General features: G+C 44.6%; 2 protein-coding genes across 4 annotated transcripts in view; both read right to left on the bottom strand.

Annotated features, from left to right (window-relative positions):
* The window catches only part of BLOC1S1 (biogenesis of lysosomal organelles complex 1 subunit 1), a 59830-nt gene extending 59821 nt beyond the window's left edge, over nt 1–9 (bottom strand). The window contains exon 1 of the mRNA XM_063359297.1: nt 5–9. The gene's annotated coding sequence lies outside the window, so the exon portion shown is untranslated. The remainder of the gene's footprint in view (nt 1–4) is intronic.
* A 1475-nt stretch (nt 10–1484) lies between these two features.
* Nucleotides 1485–16890, bottom strand: part of DIP2B (disco interacting protein 2 homolog B) — a 69677-nt gene continuing 54271 nt past the window's right edge. For all 3 annotated transcript variants that reach the window (XM_063358949.1, XM_063358950.1, XM_063358951.1), the window contains 17 exons: nt 16374–16488; nt 15098–15299; nt 14570–14679; nt 14349–14429; nt 13669–13792; nt 12512–12633; nt 11780–11891; nt 11198–11307; nt 10426–10556; nt 9675–9843; nt 8466–8636; nt 7882–7943; nt 7699–7756; nt 7017–7091; nt 6234–6411; nt 5949–6072; nt 1485–5442 (listed from right to left, as the gene is read on the bottom strand). In XM_063358949.1, the coding sequence (XP_063215019.1) occupies nt 5190–5442; nt 5949–6072; nt 6234–6411; nt 7017–7091; nt 7699–7756; nt 7882–7943; nt 8466–8636; nt 9675–9843; nt 10426–10556; nt 11198–11307; nt 11780–11891; nt 12512–12633; nt 13669–13792; nt 14349–14429; nt 14570–14679; nt 15098–15299; nt 16374–16488 (2197 nt within the window). In that variant the 3' untranslated portion in view covers nt 1485–5189. The remainder of the gene's footprint in view (nt 5443–5948; nt 6073–6233; nt 6412–7016; nt 7092–7698; nt 7757–7881; nt 7944–8465; nt 8637–9674; nt 9844–10425; nt 10557–11197; nt 11308–11779; nt 11892–12511; nt 12634–13668; nt 13793–14348; nt 14430–14569; nt 14680–15097; nt 15300–16373; nt 16489–16890) is intronic.

Raw genomic sequence — 16890 nt, 5'->3', positions numbered from 1 at the left:
CCCCGCGGCCCGCCCGGCGCGCAGGCCGCGGCCCGGTCAAACGCAGCGTTTCGCCCCCGTCCGTCCGCAGCCGTGGGGGGCCCGCTCGGCCCCAGCCCCGCCCCGCCGTTCAGACTCACAAGAGCCTCTTCAGCATCTTCAGAACTTCGGGCATCGCCCGGCGGCGGGTTCAGGCTAAACGAAGGTCACGCACGGGGGGTTCGGGGCGGGTGATTCTTCGCTGAATCCATCCAGGGCGATTCTTCCCTGGACTGAGTTAGTGCAGGTGGAGCCGGAGCCCAGCCAGGGGTGACCCCCTGCCCAGGGGCTCCCCAGCGCCCTGTGGGGCCACGGGACGGAGATTGGGCATTTCCAGCCGTCACTGGTACCAATGGAGCTTTTCCCGCCCTTTTCAGCATCTCCTGACCCCTGTCCTAACCCAAACTGGAAAAGATCACGCTCACAATTAAAGCTTCAGCGTAACATACTCTCTTTTTTTCCTTGGTGCATCATTGCGCTTGCAGTTTTTAACGTCTGCTTTCCTTTCTACCTCCCAACGCCCCCCTCGTCCCGGCCGGGCCCGTTGCTCCCCACGGCCCCACTCCCCAGGTCAGAGATTTGCAGTAAATCCCGCAGCGGTTCCTGCCCCGACACCGGCCTCAGCCGCTGCCCAAACACTGCCTGGGCTCCACGTCTCTCCTCTGGAGAATCACACAGAGCTTTTCTGGCCCAATTAGCATTAATTAACTCTTCTGCCTAAAGTTCCAATCCCAGAGAAGGGGCCCAGGCTGGAGCTGCAACAACCAGAACAAGAATCTTCAGACACTGGGGAAATTTGATCACTCAAGTCTAAATGTATTTATGGAAAGATTTATTGGCTATTTCAATTTATTAGATTCATAAACCAAAAGTAAGTTAGTGTCTTTTTGGCCTTTGGGTGTTTTTTTTTTTTTTTTTGTTTTTGTTCTTGTTTTGTTTTGTTTGTTTGTTTGTGGTCTGGTTTTGGTTTTTTAAAAAGGTTTTCCCAATATTAAGCAAATAATTTTAAAATAGTGGAATGATTTACTGAAAATGAAATGTTTTCAAAAGAAACCATGGTAACATTGCTACTCCTCATTTGTAGGAAATAACGTGTCTAAGTATAATCTTACCCAGAAACACACCGCCATTAACAGGCACACGCACAGACAGCAGCTGGTGTGAGATTCCAGTAAGAATTACGTCCTCACTGGTACTAAAGGACATCTTAACATTTATGAATATTTAAAATAAATCTTCAAAAAATCTCCGCGGAGATGATTATCCAGTGTTAAACCTCAAGAGCCACCGCGGTTTCTGTGTCGTCAGCTCACGCTGAGCCTCACAAAGTCACTTCGGTCCCCCAGGGGACAAACCCCCAAAGGTTTCAGAGTCAGTAAATCTCTCATTGAATCCCAGTTCAAAATAAAATAAATAAAATAAAAGTATCCTCCGGAGAAACAGGAGATGAAGAACTAAGCAAGCAATCAGGCATCAATATTTATTAACACAAGACAAAGGAAACACAATCAATGCGTTAATGGAACACTGTCCAGCCAGATGTTAAATTTAAAAATGTATAGCTAATCTAACTTTAAATAAATAAAAACTTTATACATAATTACATAATGCTGTAGTCTGAATTTGACAATGGTAAATAGGTCGACAGAAATTAAAGAAAAACTGCATTTAGGGCTAAAATTTATCTCGTTTTTACAACCTTATTTTTAGGACCGTTAGTATGACGCATCTTAATTACATTTATTTAAATCAGAAACGCAGTGCACATTTTAACGGCACAGGACTGGGATTTACCTGTACCCACACATTTTGCTTAGGGAGTATTCATAAACAGTCAGACATACAAAATATTTTAGTTCAGAGTGTTAGGAATTCCTAGTTTTTAAGTTTCACTGCAGCTGTTCGCTTGGAATCTGATGGACAACAGTAGGAAATAGTTTGCCTTTTGCAAGCGGGCAAGCTGCAAAGCAAAGCGGCCCCGCGAGGCGGCTTCGGGGGCTCAGCACCGGACCCGGCAGCTACGGAAAAGCATCGGAGAGTGAACCTGAGTGTGCAACGTGAGCGGCCGCCAGGCTTCTGTCTCGGCTCGTTCTCGGACGTACGACACCAAGCGACAATCGCGAAGGGGAACGGTCCCGTCCCCGATGGCCCTGCACAACCTGACCATCACCTGCCGCTCTGGAGGAACAAACGCCCAGCCCCGGAGGGGCCAGCACGGAAAACCAGTTGGTTACCTCAAAGGGACGCGTGAGGCTTAGATCATATTATTAGATTATATCCTCATCTACAGATGAGGCAGCAGAAGGAGTGAAAGGCCCGTGGGCCTCGCGGCAGGTCGTTAGTGGAGCGTGAGTCAGAAACGGGGGTTTCGGAGTCACAGCTCTGCGCCTCTTCCCCTCCAGGCCGTGGCTTTTCGCTGTGCCGAACAGGGGCCAAAGCACCCAACGCTGGCAGAACCGGGCAGCTGCTCCGCGGCACTGACTGGCCATGAATGGAATGTTATCGCATTCCATGGGCAGGACTGTAAACTTATAGCTCTCCAACAGGGAGAAATGTAACGTGCCAGAATAAAGATTAAGAGTTACACAGTCAACTTGCAAGATAAAACTCCAAGCCCTAAGCAGCTATCAATACCTATCCAAATAAAAAACAAGGAAAAAAAATAATCAAGATAATCCAGTATGGCATTCAAAAATGCCATTTCAGAACGTCAGTCTGCCACATACTGGGAATCTTTGCTCAAATTAATACACGCCTTTTTTATTCCTGAAAAATTGCGAGTAAAAATAAAAGTCAATCCTAGAATTGGACTTAAAATCCACTTCAGTGGACAAATAAAGTATTTGTCGAAACAATTTATCTAAAGCTTTGATTTGAGTGAGAAAAAGGTCAAGACCATCAGAATTTTTTTCTGAAACGGGCAACACTGAGGTGACGCTGTGCTGCAAGTCACTTTGCGGTGCAAGAAAACAGAAAAAATGAAGTGATGCATAACACCTAACAACAAGACTTTGCCGGCTGACAAGGGAGAACAACTTTTGTGCCCTTTACACCCTAAATAAGTCGCAGGACCAACTCCGTTAGTCACAGTTACACCCGCCACTTGCCTCACTGTGGCCAATTTGTTAAAACTAAATATATTAAAGACGTGACGCACAGGTGTTTGGGCTGCACACCGTGAGAGTCCAGAGCCCATCCCTACTGCGAACGCAGCACCCACCGCGCGAGACCACGAGCACCGCGGTGCTGCCGGAGCGCTGCGGCGGGCACAGAGATTCCGCAGGGGTGTGCGTGCACCTGGGAACCGAAGCGTTTGCAAAGGGCTCTTCCCTCTGGACTTGCCATCACAGCTTCCAGTTTTTAAATCTATTCCCCCGCCAAATAATTTTCAAAAATAACATTCAGAATTTCTTATCTAAATTTTAACACTCCTGCCTTCAAGTGAGGAACTAACAGAACGCTTCAGGGGTTTTTCAAGAACAAAACTGGGGTTTGCTTACAGATACACTCTGATAACTGCCACAGGATCTTCTGAGTTCATCATTCTATAAACATTTTAAAAACTGCCCCAAAACTTTGAGTGAGGTAATCTGGAACATTTTAATAACAAGTTATTTACACTGTATACCACATTTGACTCAAAAAAACCCTGTTGCAGTATCTGGTACTACGAGCTCTCCTTGCTTCCAAAATTGTATTTTCTCAACACCCAGAGGAATTTAATCGTTCTTAAAAGATTATTAAGTATTAGACAAAAGAAAGGTAATTTTGAGTCAAAGCTTAAGCACCGTCCCTCCCTCAGCCCGCTGTGCAATTGCTTCCGAACAGTAAGAGCTTAAACCCGCTACTCTCAGGCTTCTCTTTCTTTACATTTACTAATGTGAAAGCCGACGCAGTATTTTGAAGGCCGGGATATTAATTTTCACAAAGTTATTTAACAACTCGTTTCCCAGAATTGCTCTATCTCATTTTTGTGCCTCCTCCTGTAAAAGAATAATTGCATTCAAGTTAAACCCCAGAATTTTCTAATTCTTCCTAGTGAATGCTTTGAGGAAAAGTGGGTTGTTGCCTCCTCCCAGTTTACGTTAAAGCCTATTTACAGTATTTCTTGATCTACCAAAAGGGAACTGAATGGAATAATGACCGAATTGCACAAACAGCGACTTTAACTGTGTGTCAAGCTAAAGGATTTTTTTCCCCTTTTAAAGGTGTCGCCGAGGGCGGAGGCAGAGGCTGCCCCTCAGGGGGGGCATCACACCAGTTCAGCATTTTGCACTTGCACTGCGATTTCTACCAAATTCCACGCTCCCCTTTAAGTTCAGCCTCCTTTAGAAAGACGTGCCTTAAAATCACAGGTTTCTACGTGCTCTGACACACTTCTGGCCAGCAATAAAAGACTACATACTGAAATAGGAAAACTTGTGAAAGATGCGTGTATCTCACATTAGTCGCCTAACCAAATGTAATTATGCTAAGGACCACAAAAGTTACTTGTCCTTAAAAATTTCTACCTTCAGCTGTCATCATTATCCAAGTTAATTTTCTATCTAAGTGAATTATGTATAATAATATTTACATATTTAAAATATAGGCAAAATTCTTTTTTAAATTCAAGAAATATCTATATGAATAAGTAACTCTTAGATTCCGTAAGTTATTGATTTGGTCATGGCACAATTTTAAATAAGTTGTGTGATCCCATGGAATGAATCGCTACAGTACAGATGCAAAGTACATTATATAGTAGGGAACTGCGGAACTCTGATGACCCTTTTCTTAATAGTTTATTATCTTAACTAAATAAACCCTCCCCTTATAGAATCCTAAAACAGTATTAGATAAAAATACAAATATGTACAACAGATGAAAAAAGTAACACTACTGTAAAGGCCTTAGGAATTTTGTAGCTCACACACTTGTCAACTTTGCATTTTCTATAAAGCTAGTATTTCAGTAAACTGTTACAAGTGTTTTCCATTGTCTACCACATTTCCTTTTGTCCGCTGGTAGTTAACGGGATCTTAACACCACAGGATGAGATGAAGGGAATATGGCAGCAAGCTCAAACTTCAGATCAAGTATTAGTAATATTCACCAGCTTCATTTCTACAGCCACCCTTTGTCACTTAGTGGTCCCGCAAAGTTTCTGAACATCACTTCCCCCATACGTGTTACATGTTATAGGCCACGTATATGGGGTCTAACTGATCGGCTAGAAAGCTGTCGCGGAGATGCATTCGTTGTTTCTCTCCTCTGGAATTGATAGGAATAACGCCAGGATCCACCACCACCACCACGCCCACGATTAGGTAATGTTCTTCCAGGACCACGTTTGTAACTAGAGGAACCAAATCCAGGGCTTCCTGTTCGCAGCCACACAGCTCCACAACCACCACGAGCAAGTTGGTCCACGTGAATACGGCACTAGAAGTTAAAAAGGGAAAAAAAAACAAAAACAAAACCAGAAACCCACAGTTATTTTCACAAACACGAAGATCCAGACTTTACAGTTCTTTATCCTTAGATGGAGCCTGTCACCTGCTTTGGGCTGCATTTCCGAGCACGCTAACTCCGAGAGGACCTAGTCCCAGCGTGTTGAAGAGCAGTTCCAACACATCTCGATACTACCTAGTGTGACACACGCACTAAATGCTGCCTTCACTGACTCAAACATAAATGGTTCTTTACACCACAGAGCAGGAAATCATCATTTCTATTTTGAATTAAGCCTCGTGAGAAAACATTGAGTCAGTCAGCCCAGTATTATTCCGATCTACAGATGGGAAATGAGGTGCATGACTTGCTGATGGTAACACCCAAAAAGTATCTGAATTTGCCTCGTATTTTTTTCTGTAAATCCTGCATCTTTGCATAAACATTGCTACGTTTCAGCTAGGTTAGGACGAATTCATTTTCCGCAGCTGTTTTACCATTCAGCAATGCTTCTGTGTGTTCGAGATACAGAAGTCTCAATGTCAATCGGATGGTACCGCAGTCCCCTCAGCTCCAGCGTTTCATCCAGTGCTCCAACAACGTACAGTGCATCGTGGCGCTCTAGAGAGGAGAGATGGGAAATGACGCGTATGCATACTATGGAAACAGAAAATGGCAGACAATAAATGGAATTTAGATAAAAAAAAAAAAGTGTATCCAGACAGGTATGAAAGAAAACTCTTCATCTTCATTTAGAAAATGAAGACTAATTTCTGCCATACCTCCGCTGGCAGCTGTGAGCTCAGTGCGACGAACAAAACCAAGGTATCCAGTCCGAGCCCAAAGCGTCTGAGCGGCATCGCCAAAGCTCAGGCGAGTGTTGAAATGATCAGCTTGAAGGGTTTCGTTGTCGTAGATAGTATAGTAGCCACTGGCTGTGTGGGGGCTATTTACCCAAATCTGCTCAGGAAGTGGAAAAACAGTCAGATTCACACACTGCAAAAGCAGAGCATCTGCTGAGCATTAAAATGAAGCAGGTAATAAACTGTAACCGGAAGGTTCTCTCTTTATCTGAGATTTTTCGATCCAAAAAAATGTTCTGCATTTAGCTCAAACCTCCAAATATGCTGTAGAATCTTAAAAATGCATCTTGCAGATCTACTCTCCTAATAACTGTAAGCTGAGGATTAACTGAGTAAATAAACTGGGTTTTTTTATAACATATGATGTCCAAAAATTGATAATAATCTATCACCACAGATCAAATATACTGGTGTGTAATCAAGACAAGGAAAGCAAAATGTAAATTATATTACTTGGAAGCCAGTTATGCAAGATTTAGAGGGGAGTAAGCCTTCCCTTCTAGTAGGCTTTCTTCTTCTTTAAACTCGGCAGTGAAATAACACACCCAAATTCTGAAGACTCCAGCAATAATTCAGCTTAAAAAGGCCGGCAAGTCTTACCGCTCACAAACCGTCACCCAGCAACTTACATAACCCCGCAGAGAGAATTTAGTGCAAGAAGCAGACAACAGAAGCGACCCAAATAGTGAAATCTGCACTTACCTCCCCAAGATGAGAATCTCCAAGAGGCCCTTTTGTCTCCGGATTCACGATGACTACTTTGACTCCAGGTAAAATCTAAAGATCACAAGGAGGAATATGTAAACCGTATATGAATTATCTTGACGCACAACTAAAATATAAAAGCTGTTCATTTACCTCCGCAAAGGCATGATTTCACCCACAGAAATTACAAACAGGTATAAAACATGCTAGGGCATGTACACTGAAGTGCGCTAACGGTATGAATGTATTTTGAGACTTAAGAGCCACACCGGTAAGGGATTATAGGCCTGTAAACCTTGCTAGACCTTGGTTTTGAAAAATTCAGTGTTAAAAACCACTGGGAAACATCTTTTTGTTAATCCGTTTAAAGAAGGGAACAAGAGCTACAGTAAATGTCAAGTGCATGCAGATTTCAAGGATGCAACAGCAGACACTTTTGATAGGGTTCATTTACTGTGAACAGAACCAATTCTCCCAATTCTCAGCAAAGCACGCTCCTAAATCAACACGTACTTCATTAGAAATCAAGCTAACTTCCCAGAGGAACAGAGTAACCAGCTACCCCCTTTCCTCATGCCGTGCCACAAGGCCACCTTTCCTAGCTACACATCTACGTCATAAGGGGCGTGAAAAGCAACACGCGGTCATGAGATGCCTCTAGGTAATAACACGAAATTACCTTCCCGGATTCTGAGAGCAGGAGGCTTTGTGGAGCTCCCCTTTCCACCAGACGTACTCTGAAGGTAAAGAAAACATTGTCAGGGAAAAAAAGAGAGCTGAAATCTGCCGAGAGTTGTGATAGCTCACTACCATCACAACATTTTATAAAGTTATTAAATAAGTTTAAGTAAACTGACTGTACCTGTCATGCCTCAAGGATTTCAGATCTACATACACCGTGGTGGGATCAGGCCCAGACGTTCCCTGAAGAGTTAACATTTTAAAAAAAAGTTAATGTCTCCACAGAAGTCAGGGTAACTTCTGCCTGAGCTCATAAACGTTTCCAGGGGTTTCTTACCGGCAGGAAAATTCATATTCACATTTCCCCTCCTTCGCAGTTGCACTAAGGGAAAGACTTCAGTAACCAGGGTGTTTTCTCTCTATTCCAACCCCAGTGTGGGAGGCATCTCTGGGGAGGGGGAGCTGCTATGGAGACAGCCCAAGCACGCTCAGCTATCAGCCCCGGGGCAACTAGTCACCGTTTACATGGAAATAAACAGTTCTCTAATGTCATGTTTCAGTTGCCTTGAGCATCTGCGATAGAATCTGGCAGTTGAAAACAAGAGAAGCTGCTTAAATCTTGTGCCAGCTGTTCTCTACAAAGCAGATGTCGGGCTACACAATGCAGAAGCGTGTGCAGACCAGGAATTTTGCCGATTCAGAATACAACTGAATCTGGAAATCTGATGCCCGTGGCAGCACATGCACTAGAAAGCACTCGGTTACCTGTAAACAGATAGCAACGTTGACTCTTGACCCGAAGGTGGTGCTTACAGCACGAGAGGACAGGCCGATGTCTTTGAAGAGTTTGGAGAAGGAGTGAGTGAGAGAAACGCGCGGCCTTTCCTCTGCAACTACCACACAAGTCCGGACACAGGACAGATTAATTCCTCGTGCCTGGAAAAAACACAAATGAGTGCAAAGGGCTGTATGTGTTAATTACCTCTGCCACACCATACCAAGATTTGTCCCCTCACAAGTAGCGACATTTGCTTTTTATCCCTGGAAATTACTTAGGAAACGCAGGGCTAACCCTCTTCTTGTGTTCAAGTTATTTCCTCTTTTCAGCTTCTATTTGTAATGATAAAACGTGTCTGACCAGAGCCTAGAAACACCACTAGAACAAAATATGAATTAACAGTGCTTCTTCCTCTGCTACAGAACATAGCGCCATGTGCTTCTGTGGTGCTTTTCAGCTACGATTACATCTGTTATTCCCTCTTTGTATAGATGGAAACCAAACCAAGTGAGAGTAAAGTCATTTACTGGGATTACACTGAGTCTTTAACAAAACCAGAATCCATTATTATTTCTAGACATGATCATGAATGCACTCAACAGCACTAGCCAGCTGTTCGAATCTCTGCATTACGCTGTTTAGCTGCTGACACCCCCCAAGGCAGACAGCAACGGAACACAACTGATCCTTAACCTCGCAGATGGAGTACACTGTGTCAGTAAACCCCATGCAAAAAGCCACCTCAACTGTTTTATGTAGCTTGGTTTTTTTTTTTCCCCCCCTTCCTCTTATCTCCAAGGAGAAACCACCTCTATTTAGCAAACCGCCTGCCGCGTGTGCTTTGCATCATGTGCTGGTCTGAGCCGTCGCTGCAGACTCTTACATAAGCGGTTCCTCTGCAGAGCATCCTGCTGCCGGCGTCCTCGCTCTGTCCTCGCTCCGGGCTCTGCCCAGCAGCCTCCACACTCGCTGCCAACCTCCTCCCTGCACTGCAACACGCCCCCACACCCCGCAATTCCAATCCTCCTCAATTGCTGGGGCTGCCAACAGTTTTTGGTGCTTTTGCTTTTTGAGCAAGGTGCGGACTTGAGACTCATGCAACGGGAAAACCGTTGTCATTAACAATTGTATCACTTTGCTTTAGTACCACAGTTTCCTTAGTTTATGTAACATCACGTTCAGGAAACATTTCTTACCTTTAACATTTCAACTTGGTTTCCAAGTCCCTTTGTGCACAGTTCCATGACTGAGTAGGAACAGAAAGTGTCCCTTATTTTATACTGGCTGACAGTAGATAACCAGAGAAAAAGATTGGATTCCAGCTCCATAGGAGGAATTAAAATTGACTGGTGTCCAGAATACACACTGTTAAGAACATAAAGGAAGAAAACAATTTTGTGTAGCACGTTATCTTTTAAATTAATATTTACTGTATTTTCACATTACATTCCTGCTAGACCAAAGGCAGGTTGTGGGACTCTGCATCTGAGGCAAACTGATAATAGCTGCGATGCCCACCTTCTGTAGCAACATCGTTTTAAAAATACAACTTACTGTACAAGAATAATAATTTACACACACGCACAAACGTGCACACATGCTGTCAGAGTGAAGAGAACTGGCTCAACCACACAGTTTACAGAATGAAAACTCCCTCACTGCAACATATAATCAAGGAAGAAAGGCAAGAGAAACATTCTGGAGCCAGTAATATTTGGCAGCACAAATACACATAATCAAGATAGGATAACATCTTGCTAATCTGCAGGAAAAGGGAACATATTATTTTCAGTTCAAAGACAAATTTTCCCCTTACTGTAAATTAGTCATTTTGGTAATGTCAACATAATCTGCCTGTAATTACACCAGATAAAGACGTGGACTGCCATTTCCCATTTATATCCAGCCAAAAGTTAATCTTTTCCTTTTTCCCCTCTAAAGCCATACCTGCATAGGCACCAGAGCACAAAACCTAGTCCACAATAGGGGTCAAGACAGATTGCGATCTGCCGAGAGGAGTAGAGCTCACACTGAAGCTTGATTGCCCTGCAAAGGCCACTCACTGCTGCGTGGGACATCTGCAACACAGGAGACAGAGACACCGTGCTGAAATTCAGGGACATCCAAACAGGACTTCATCAAGACAGGTCGGTAAGAGTAAAGGTAGTTTTGCCTTGGAAACACTTCTCCATAAACTATGTTTCTTCTTCCTTTATCTTCCATAGCAGAGGCAGGGCACTGCAGAACCCTCTGAGCCATGGCAAGCCAGAAACAGTGATACCAATAGCTGTTGCTTAAAAGCTTGCGGCATCCCAGGCTTCAAACATCATTAATGACAGTCTAAGGCTTTCATTTTCTAGTTTCGTATCCTCTGTCAACTGCACCCCTATTCTGCTCTTGGGGGGGAACGCAGCAGCTCACAGCTGTGCTACTCGCACAGCTCCTCGCTCTCCTGACAGGTGGCTCCAGTGGGAGGCAGCAGCAGAATTCCTGATGCCCACAGTAGAGACCCGTCTTCCTACACTGCAGAACTAATTCTTCAGCACAAAGTCACACGGCACCGTCTGCAGCGAATCCGCAGCTTTACCAGAGGAAAAGCATGGTCTTTATTTAAGCTACAAGAGCCAGCTTTGGCGGAGGTCGAGGGGAGAGGTGGTTCAGAATATCAGCCAAAGACAAGACACCAAAACCCCCGTCTTCTGAACCCGTTTTACTGTACCTTTACTCCTGTAAGCATGCCTGTTGTGGAAACACTAAAATCTAGATACGCTAACATTTCAGCCGTAGGTGGCTTATAGATCTGAGACAGTCGCTTCCTGGGCAAGTCATCTGTACAAGAAAGGAACAAACATGGTTAATTTTTGATTACTGAACTGGTATTTGAAAGAAGAATGCAACTTTCAAACTGCCCGAGATGGACGATAAAGCTTTCTGTTAATTCTCTTTCCCAAAGAGACAGATTAGTATACAACAAGACTCTTGCTAAAGTTCCCACGTAGAAAATTATTTATTCTTAGGAAAAGGGAGAAGAGACCAACTCGCTCTTGTCTTAAGGAGATTAACAGCTGTCTGCAACGTGGCTTTTCAGTAAGATTATTTTCCATGCATAGGTCAACAAATGCAGAAGAGACGTCAGTAAACAAAGTCAAATCTAGCTTGTATCTTGGACTGTCTTTCTAAATATTCAAACAAATTCTAAAGAGCCACACAGTTAGCATCTGAAATGGGGGACAGTCCCTTTGGAAGTCAACGGTAACCCCTACACAGAACTTCAAAAAGTCTCTTAGCCCATGGACCACACCTGTGTCAATGATGGTTGGCCAGGTTTTCACATCTACAGCAGCAGCTGCCTCTCTGGATTTCAGTAGTCTCATTAAGGTCTGGGTTGTGAGAATACAGGCAGCTTTGCTGACCTAAAAAGATAAACACTTACTAAAAAAAAGACAGACAAAAGCATGTCCCAGTGGCACTGTCATTGCAAGATCTGATGTTCAGAGAGTGCATTTTATCATCTGTAGCCAGCTTCCCCTAACAAACTTGCATTAATTTCTTTGGCGTTTGCAACACCGCTCTCTACTCTTCCTTCACTAAAACCCCAAATGCAGAGTAAAATGCAAATGACCACGCCAGGAACTTTAGAGCAGGTGAGATCATCACCCAGTCTACATCTGGCTTTCTCCCCGTGGTTATAAGGGGGAGGCTCCTTTCCTGCTTACCGGGCTTGGAAAGTAACTAATAGCAGGATCTGCACTTGCCCAGTGGTAAGGAGTGTCAATGTGAAATTTAAAGCACTAACATCATGTCAGTATCTCTCAGAAACCACCTGTTTTATAGCAATTTGTCTCGTGCATAAGGAGAGGTGGTTCTCTCTTGTGTTTTATGAATGACAACACTGTCCAGCTACAAGATGTGCCTCCATCACTGCTGTCACGTAACAACGTGGGCGTTTGGACCGCTGTGTTAACCACTGGAGTCCGAGAGGCCGAAGCAAGAGCGCTCCAGCCCCGCTCTCAGCTCCAGCCCCGTTACTCACTTCCACGATCATTCGCACAGTGGGCAGAGTAGCAGTGAGGCTCTGAGCATGAGGTGGTCTGACGGTCACGGGGATGCAGCCAGCGTACAAACAGCCATAGAACGCGGTGATTAGCTCAATGCCTGCAAGGACACGATAAGCTGTAGTGGAGGACACTGGTGGATGGACACCCCGGTGACACCGGCTGTTCCCCCGAGTACTTTTTCTCCAAGCCTCGGTTACATTTCCATTAGGTACACACACTAGTCTCTTCCACAGCACATGTGCGACAGAAACAGTTCAAACACCAAGGGCAGCACAAGGAAGCTAAGAAAGCTTGGGATAGGGGACTGGGAAAGTAGGGAAGACTGACCACACAGAAAACCATATCCACCTTACAGGAGAAGAATGTTCCAAGCGTCAAATGGCTCAAAAGTCAGTCAGGACAAAACAGAGTTGTCTGGCAGGGCAAGAAGTACACGCCCCAGCGAGCACCTCTCACCAGCAGTGAGCATCTTGCGCACGCCAAGTGACTAAGCCGTGTGCTACCAGGCGCGGCAGGCAGAGCGCCCGTCCCACGGCTCCCAGCCTGCTGCTGCAGAGAAGGCGCCCACCAGTCTCAGACGAAGTGCCCATTTTCTGCACAGCTGAAGGCCACCGCACCGGTCTCTACCTGAAGCCACCCTGCCCATTTTCTCACAGCAAACTACAGGCTTTCCCTGGATGAAAAGCTGCCAACTGGCAACGTGACTTCAGACAAACAAAATCTGAAATGACCAGGAGCTGAGGAGTCTCTGGTAGGGTGACTAGTGCAACTCTCCAGCACATGCAGTTTCTAGTAACTTTGCAGTGAACAGATCATACCAGAGGATCCCTGATAATCACAGAAGCCTCTAAAGTTTCTATTCTAAACATCACGACACAGCGAGATCTAGCTGGGAGTGAGAAGGTACAGACTGGCTTTTCTGAAACTCCAGAGAATCGAAGTTCGAGTCCTGATAGTGCAAGACATTAGGACAGCCCTCTCTGGAGTCAAAACTAGATCAGTGAGTTACGCAGTCCCTAAGGTATCGCTGTTTCAATGATCTCTCCCATATTTCCAGATCTCAATGAGATTTCAAAGAAAGACCATGGTGCATTTCCACAGCGGGATGCAGTCATTATTAAAACTGGCTTACCAGGAGGATAAAGAAGCACCACATTGTCTCCTGCATTGAGATGTCCTTTGTCACACAGAACTGATGCAATTCTCTCAGCTTTTTTGTGCAACTGAAGGCAGGTGGCCGTGCACACAGTGGTTCCCTTGAAAGGAGACAAAAATGCTATAAACAAGGCCTGGCACAACATATGTGTCAGCAAAACGGCTGCTGAAAAAAAAAAAATAAAACAACCAAAAAACTTTCTTGCTAGCGTCAGTCTATAGCTACTAGTTATCTATACCTATAGGCTGCTGGCATTCAATGAGCCGTTTATCCACTACAGTATCAAAAAGACAGAGATGGAGTTAGATCTGCTCTAGAAAATTCTACCTTCCAGGGAGTCAGTTCAGGTCTTCTCGCACCAGAACCTTGCCAGAATATACTCAACAGGGATACACCATTAAATGATACAGGAACCAGTGGGACCTACAAACACGCTCAGTTTTAAAATGAAGCACTGAACCACGACAGTCATTTAGATAAAGTGACCTATAGGTTCAAAGGTTCAAATTTTAAGTTTCCAATCTATGGGCAAAATCCGATACAGAGACTAAATAGAGGACACTGGAGTGGGCAAAAGATTTTCAACACAGTCTCAAACTTGTGCCGAATAACATGCTGTAGACCTTAAAAACTCAACAACTCAGCACTGACTGTACCTTGGCATTTAATAAAAGGAAGAGTGGGTGGTCAGGAGTTGCTTGAGCTCTCCACTGCAATACCTCTGTCAGGAACTGGTGCTGAAACAAAGAGGCAGTAATTAAATACGAGTGTTTCTACTTCAGAGGCAGTATTTAAGTCCACTTCATGTTGCTGCTTTGCATTCAGCCACAGGGTAAATTCTTTTCCCATTCTCTAGCTGTAATAAATACTGATTTACCTTTTTAACTAAATCATTGTCTTCTATTTGACCAAGATCTCTTCCAGAGGCTTGAGCGATACGCTTCCCAGCAACCAGGTTCCCCACCATCACAGAGGCAGGGCCAACGCCTGTTGATAGAGAACGGCTGCATGAAATCTGGACTTTTGATGCAAATGGGAAGAAGCTGGCCTAGAACTGCAATCTGCAGGACAGCAACGGAACAAAGATTCTCTGTAGGATCCCACTGCTCCTGGGCACGGGTGCAAGAAGAGAGGTAATGAAACCTCACTGATAAGAGTTCAGAAGGCATTCCTAGTCTCCTGTTCATCAGCAGAGAGAATCCCAATGAGTTCAAAGGTAGGAATCAAAATTCCTGACTGACACATGCAAAGAGAGGCCCTAAACACGCCCCAGCCACAGGCCACAAGACAAGCTCTGGTCCCCAGGAAGTAGGACAACTCAGTGTCGGAGGCATCACGCAGCTTCCTAGGTCTGAGATTGTGAACTTCAGTTTATTAACATTTTTTAAAAAGGTGCTTGTGTTACCTGGTTGTTTCTGCCTGGGTTTTGGCAAGTTCGTCACACACGTGTGCGGGCACATGAGGATGTTGCACGGATGCAGAGAGCCCTCCAGAAAGTGCTGTTTAGTTTGAGAGATATGGATCCCTCCCAACGGTGTTTTTGGCAATGTATTGGCTGGCACAAGAGCAAGGCAATATACACCCACTTGGTGAATGCTGTCAATCGCCTAGAGAAAGGAAAGACGGTCACTTGGATTTTGGGTACTACTGGAGGCAGTTTGCTCTTACTGGCCGCTGCAGTTACTGACATACTGCAAGACAAATCCCCGCATGGGAAGTATCCATGCCAAGGGCAGGGGGGCTGGAACTAGATGATCTTTAAGGTCCCTTCCAACCCAAACCATTCTATGAGTCTATGATTTATAAGGTACTTGAGGAGCCAGTCGCTACCATTCCATTTCACCTCTGTAATATCAGCGAGCCCTATGGTAAGAGCTAAGTGCTTGTTAGCATCCCTGCTTTATAGTCCACTTCATATACAAGAAATCCGTTTTAAAATCTTTTATGACCAAAATCCCAAAATATACACAGTTGCCTGATGAATCATATGATTTTGATCTTAAGACTTTATCCATCTGTCTCCTCTGAGCCATCACGCTCTGTTCCTTTTTGTCTGCCTCAGCACTCAGGCATCTAATACATTATTCAGACCCACCAGGTACTTCCCTGATTTTTCTCCCCAGTTTGCATACTTCACAACCTGAAACATCATCCCCAAGAATGACCTACATGCGATGCAGGCAGCTCTCAAGGTAAGTATTTGCTGCTCATTCTGCTTTCTTAGGACTACACTCATTCATCTGTTTTGACCTTTCTCTGCTTACTGTCTCCCTGCTGAAAATGTACCTCCAAAGATAAGGGTGGCTTTAAAGTGTAACTTGGAGCACCAGCATGATCCAAGACTAAAAGCAGAGCTCCTAAGCTTGAGCACTGGATCTGCTTTGCAGTGCTGAGAGGCAACTGTGTTTCTCTGCACAGTCACTTTGCTAGCATAATGCTGACCACTTCTGAGAGCCTACGCTACTCTGTGTAGCAGCCGCTTTCCCAGGACCTTCAGGACATAACAGAACAGCTTGTACACAGCAGATGTACCCAGCTTGTGACCCTGTAAAAATACCTTGTGCCAAGAGGGATCACGAGCCTGTGCTCTTTCCGTCTGGGGTGTGCTGATGGCTTCTGATCTGCCCACACACTGAAAAACTGCACAGACTCACCTCGTCCCCCTACGTGAGTGGGCTTACCTGCAGCACCCGACTCATCCACTGAAAACTGTCCTCTTCGGATGCATCTGGCCTCTGCTCTGCAACCACCACAATCCTCTCATCATAGAAGACTGACACTGAGAACACAGCAATCCTAAGGAAAAGGGGAGAGCCACATCGGCACAAATTCCAGTTTTACTCCTTGGGAACAGGAAGCCAAGGAGGCAGACTAAAGATAGAACTCATAAAAAAAAAAAAAAAACCATGGGGCAAAGAGAGAGAAAACATTGGACAATTAAAATTGAGTCAAAAAAGAAAGACTTGGTGAAGTATGTAAGGGATTAATTCCACCTTCTGATGAAATTTCTACACAGCATAGTCCCCTGTCCTCTCAATCTGCCATCACGTTTCTGTTCCAACCTGTGGCAAGTCACCAAGGCAACAGAAGCTTTAAAAGCATCTATATGACATAGGGGGCTTAAAAATCTCCTGTTAAGTCTTATATGTTAAGTCGTAGAGACATGAGCTCCAACCCTGCCTGAGGATGTAGAAAATT

This window comes from Chroicocephalus ridibundus, chromosome 24, assembly GCF_963924245.1.
Source record: "Chroicocephalus ridibundus chromosome 24, bChrRid1.1, whole genome shotgun sequence".
Taxonomy (NCBI): domain Eukaryota; kingdom Metazoa; phylum Chordata; class Aves; order Charadriiformes; family Laridae; genus Chroicocephalus; species Chroicocephalus ridibundus.
Note: the sequence above shows the minus strand (reverse complement) of the source record. Positions and strands in the feature narration are given on the sequence as shown.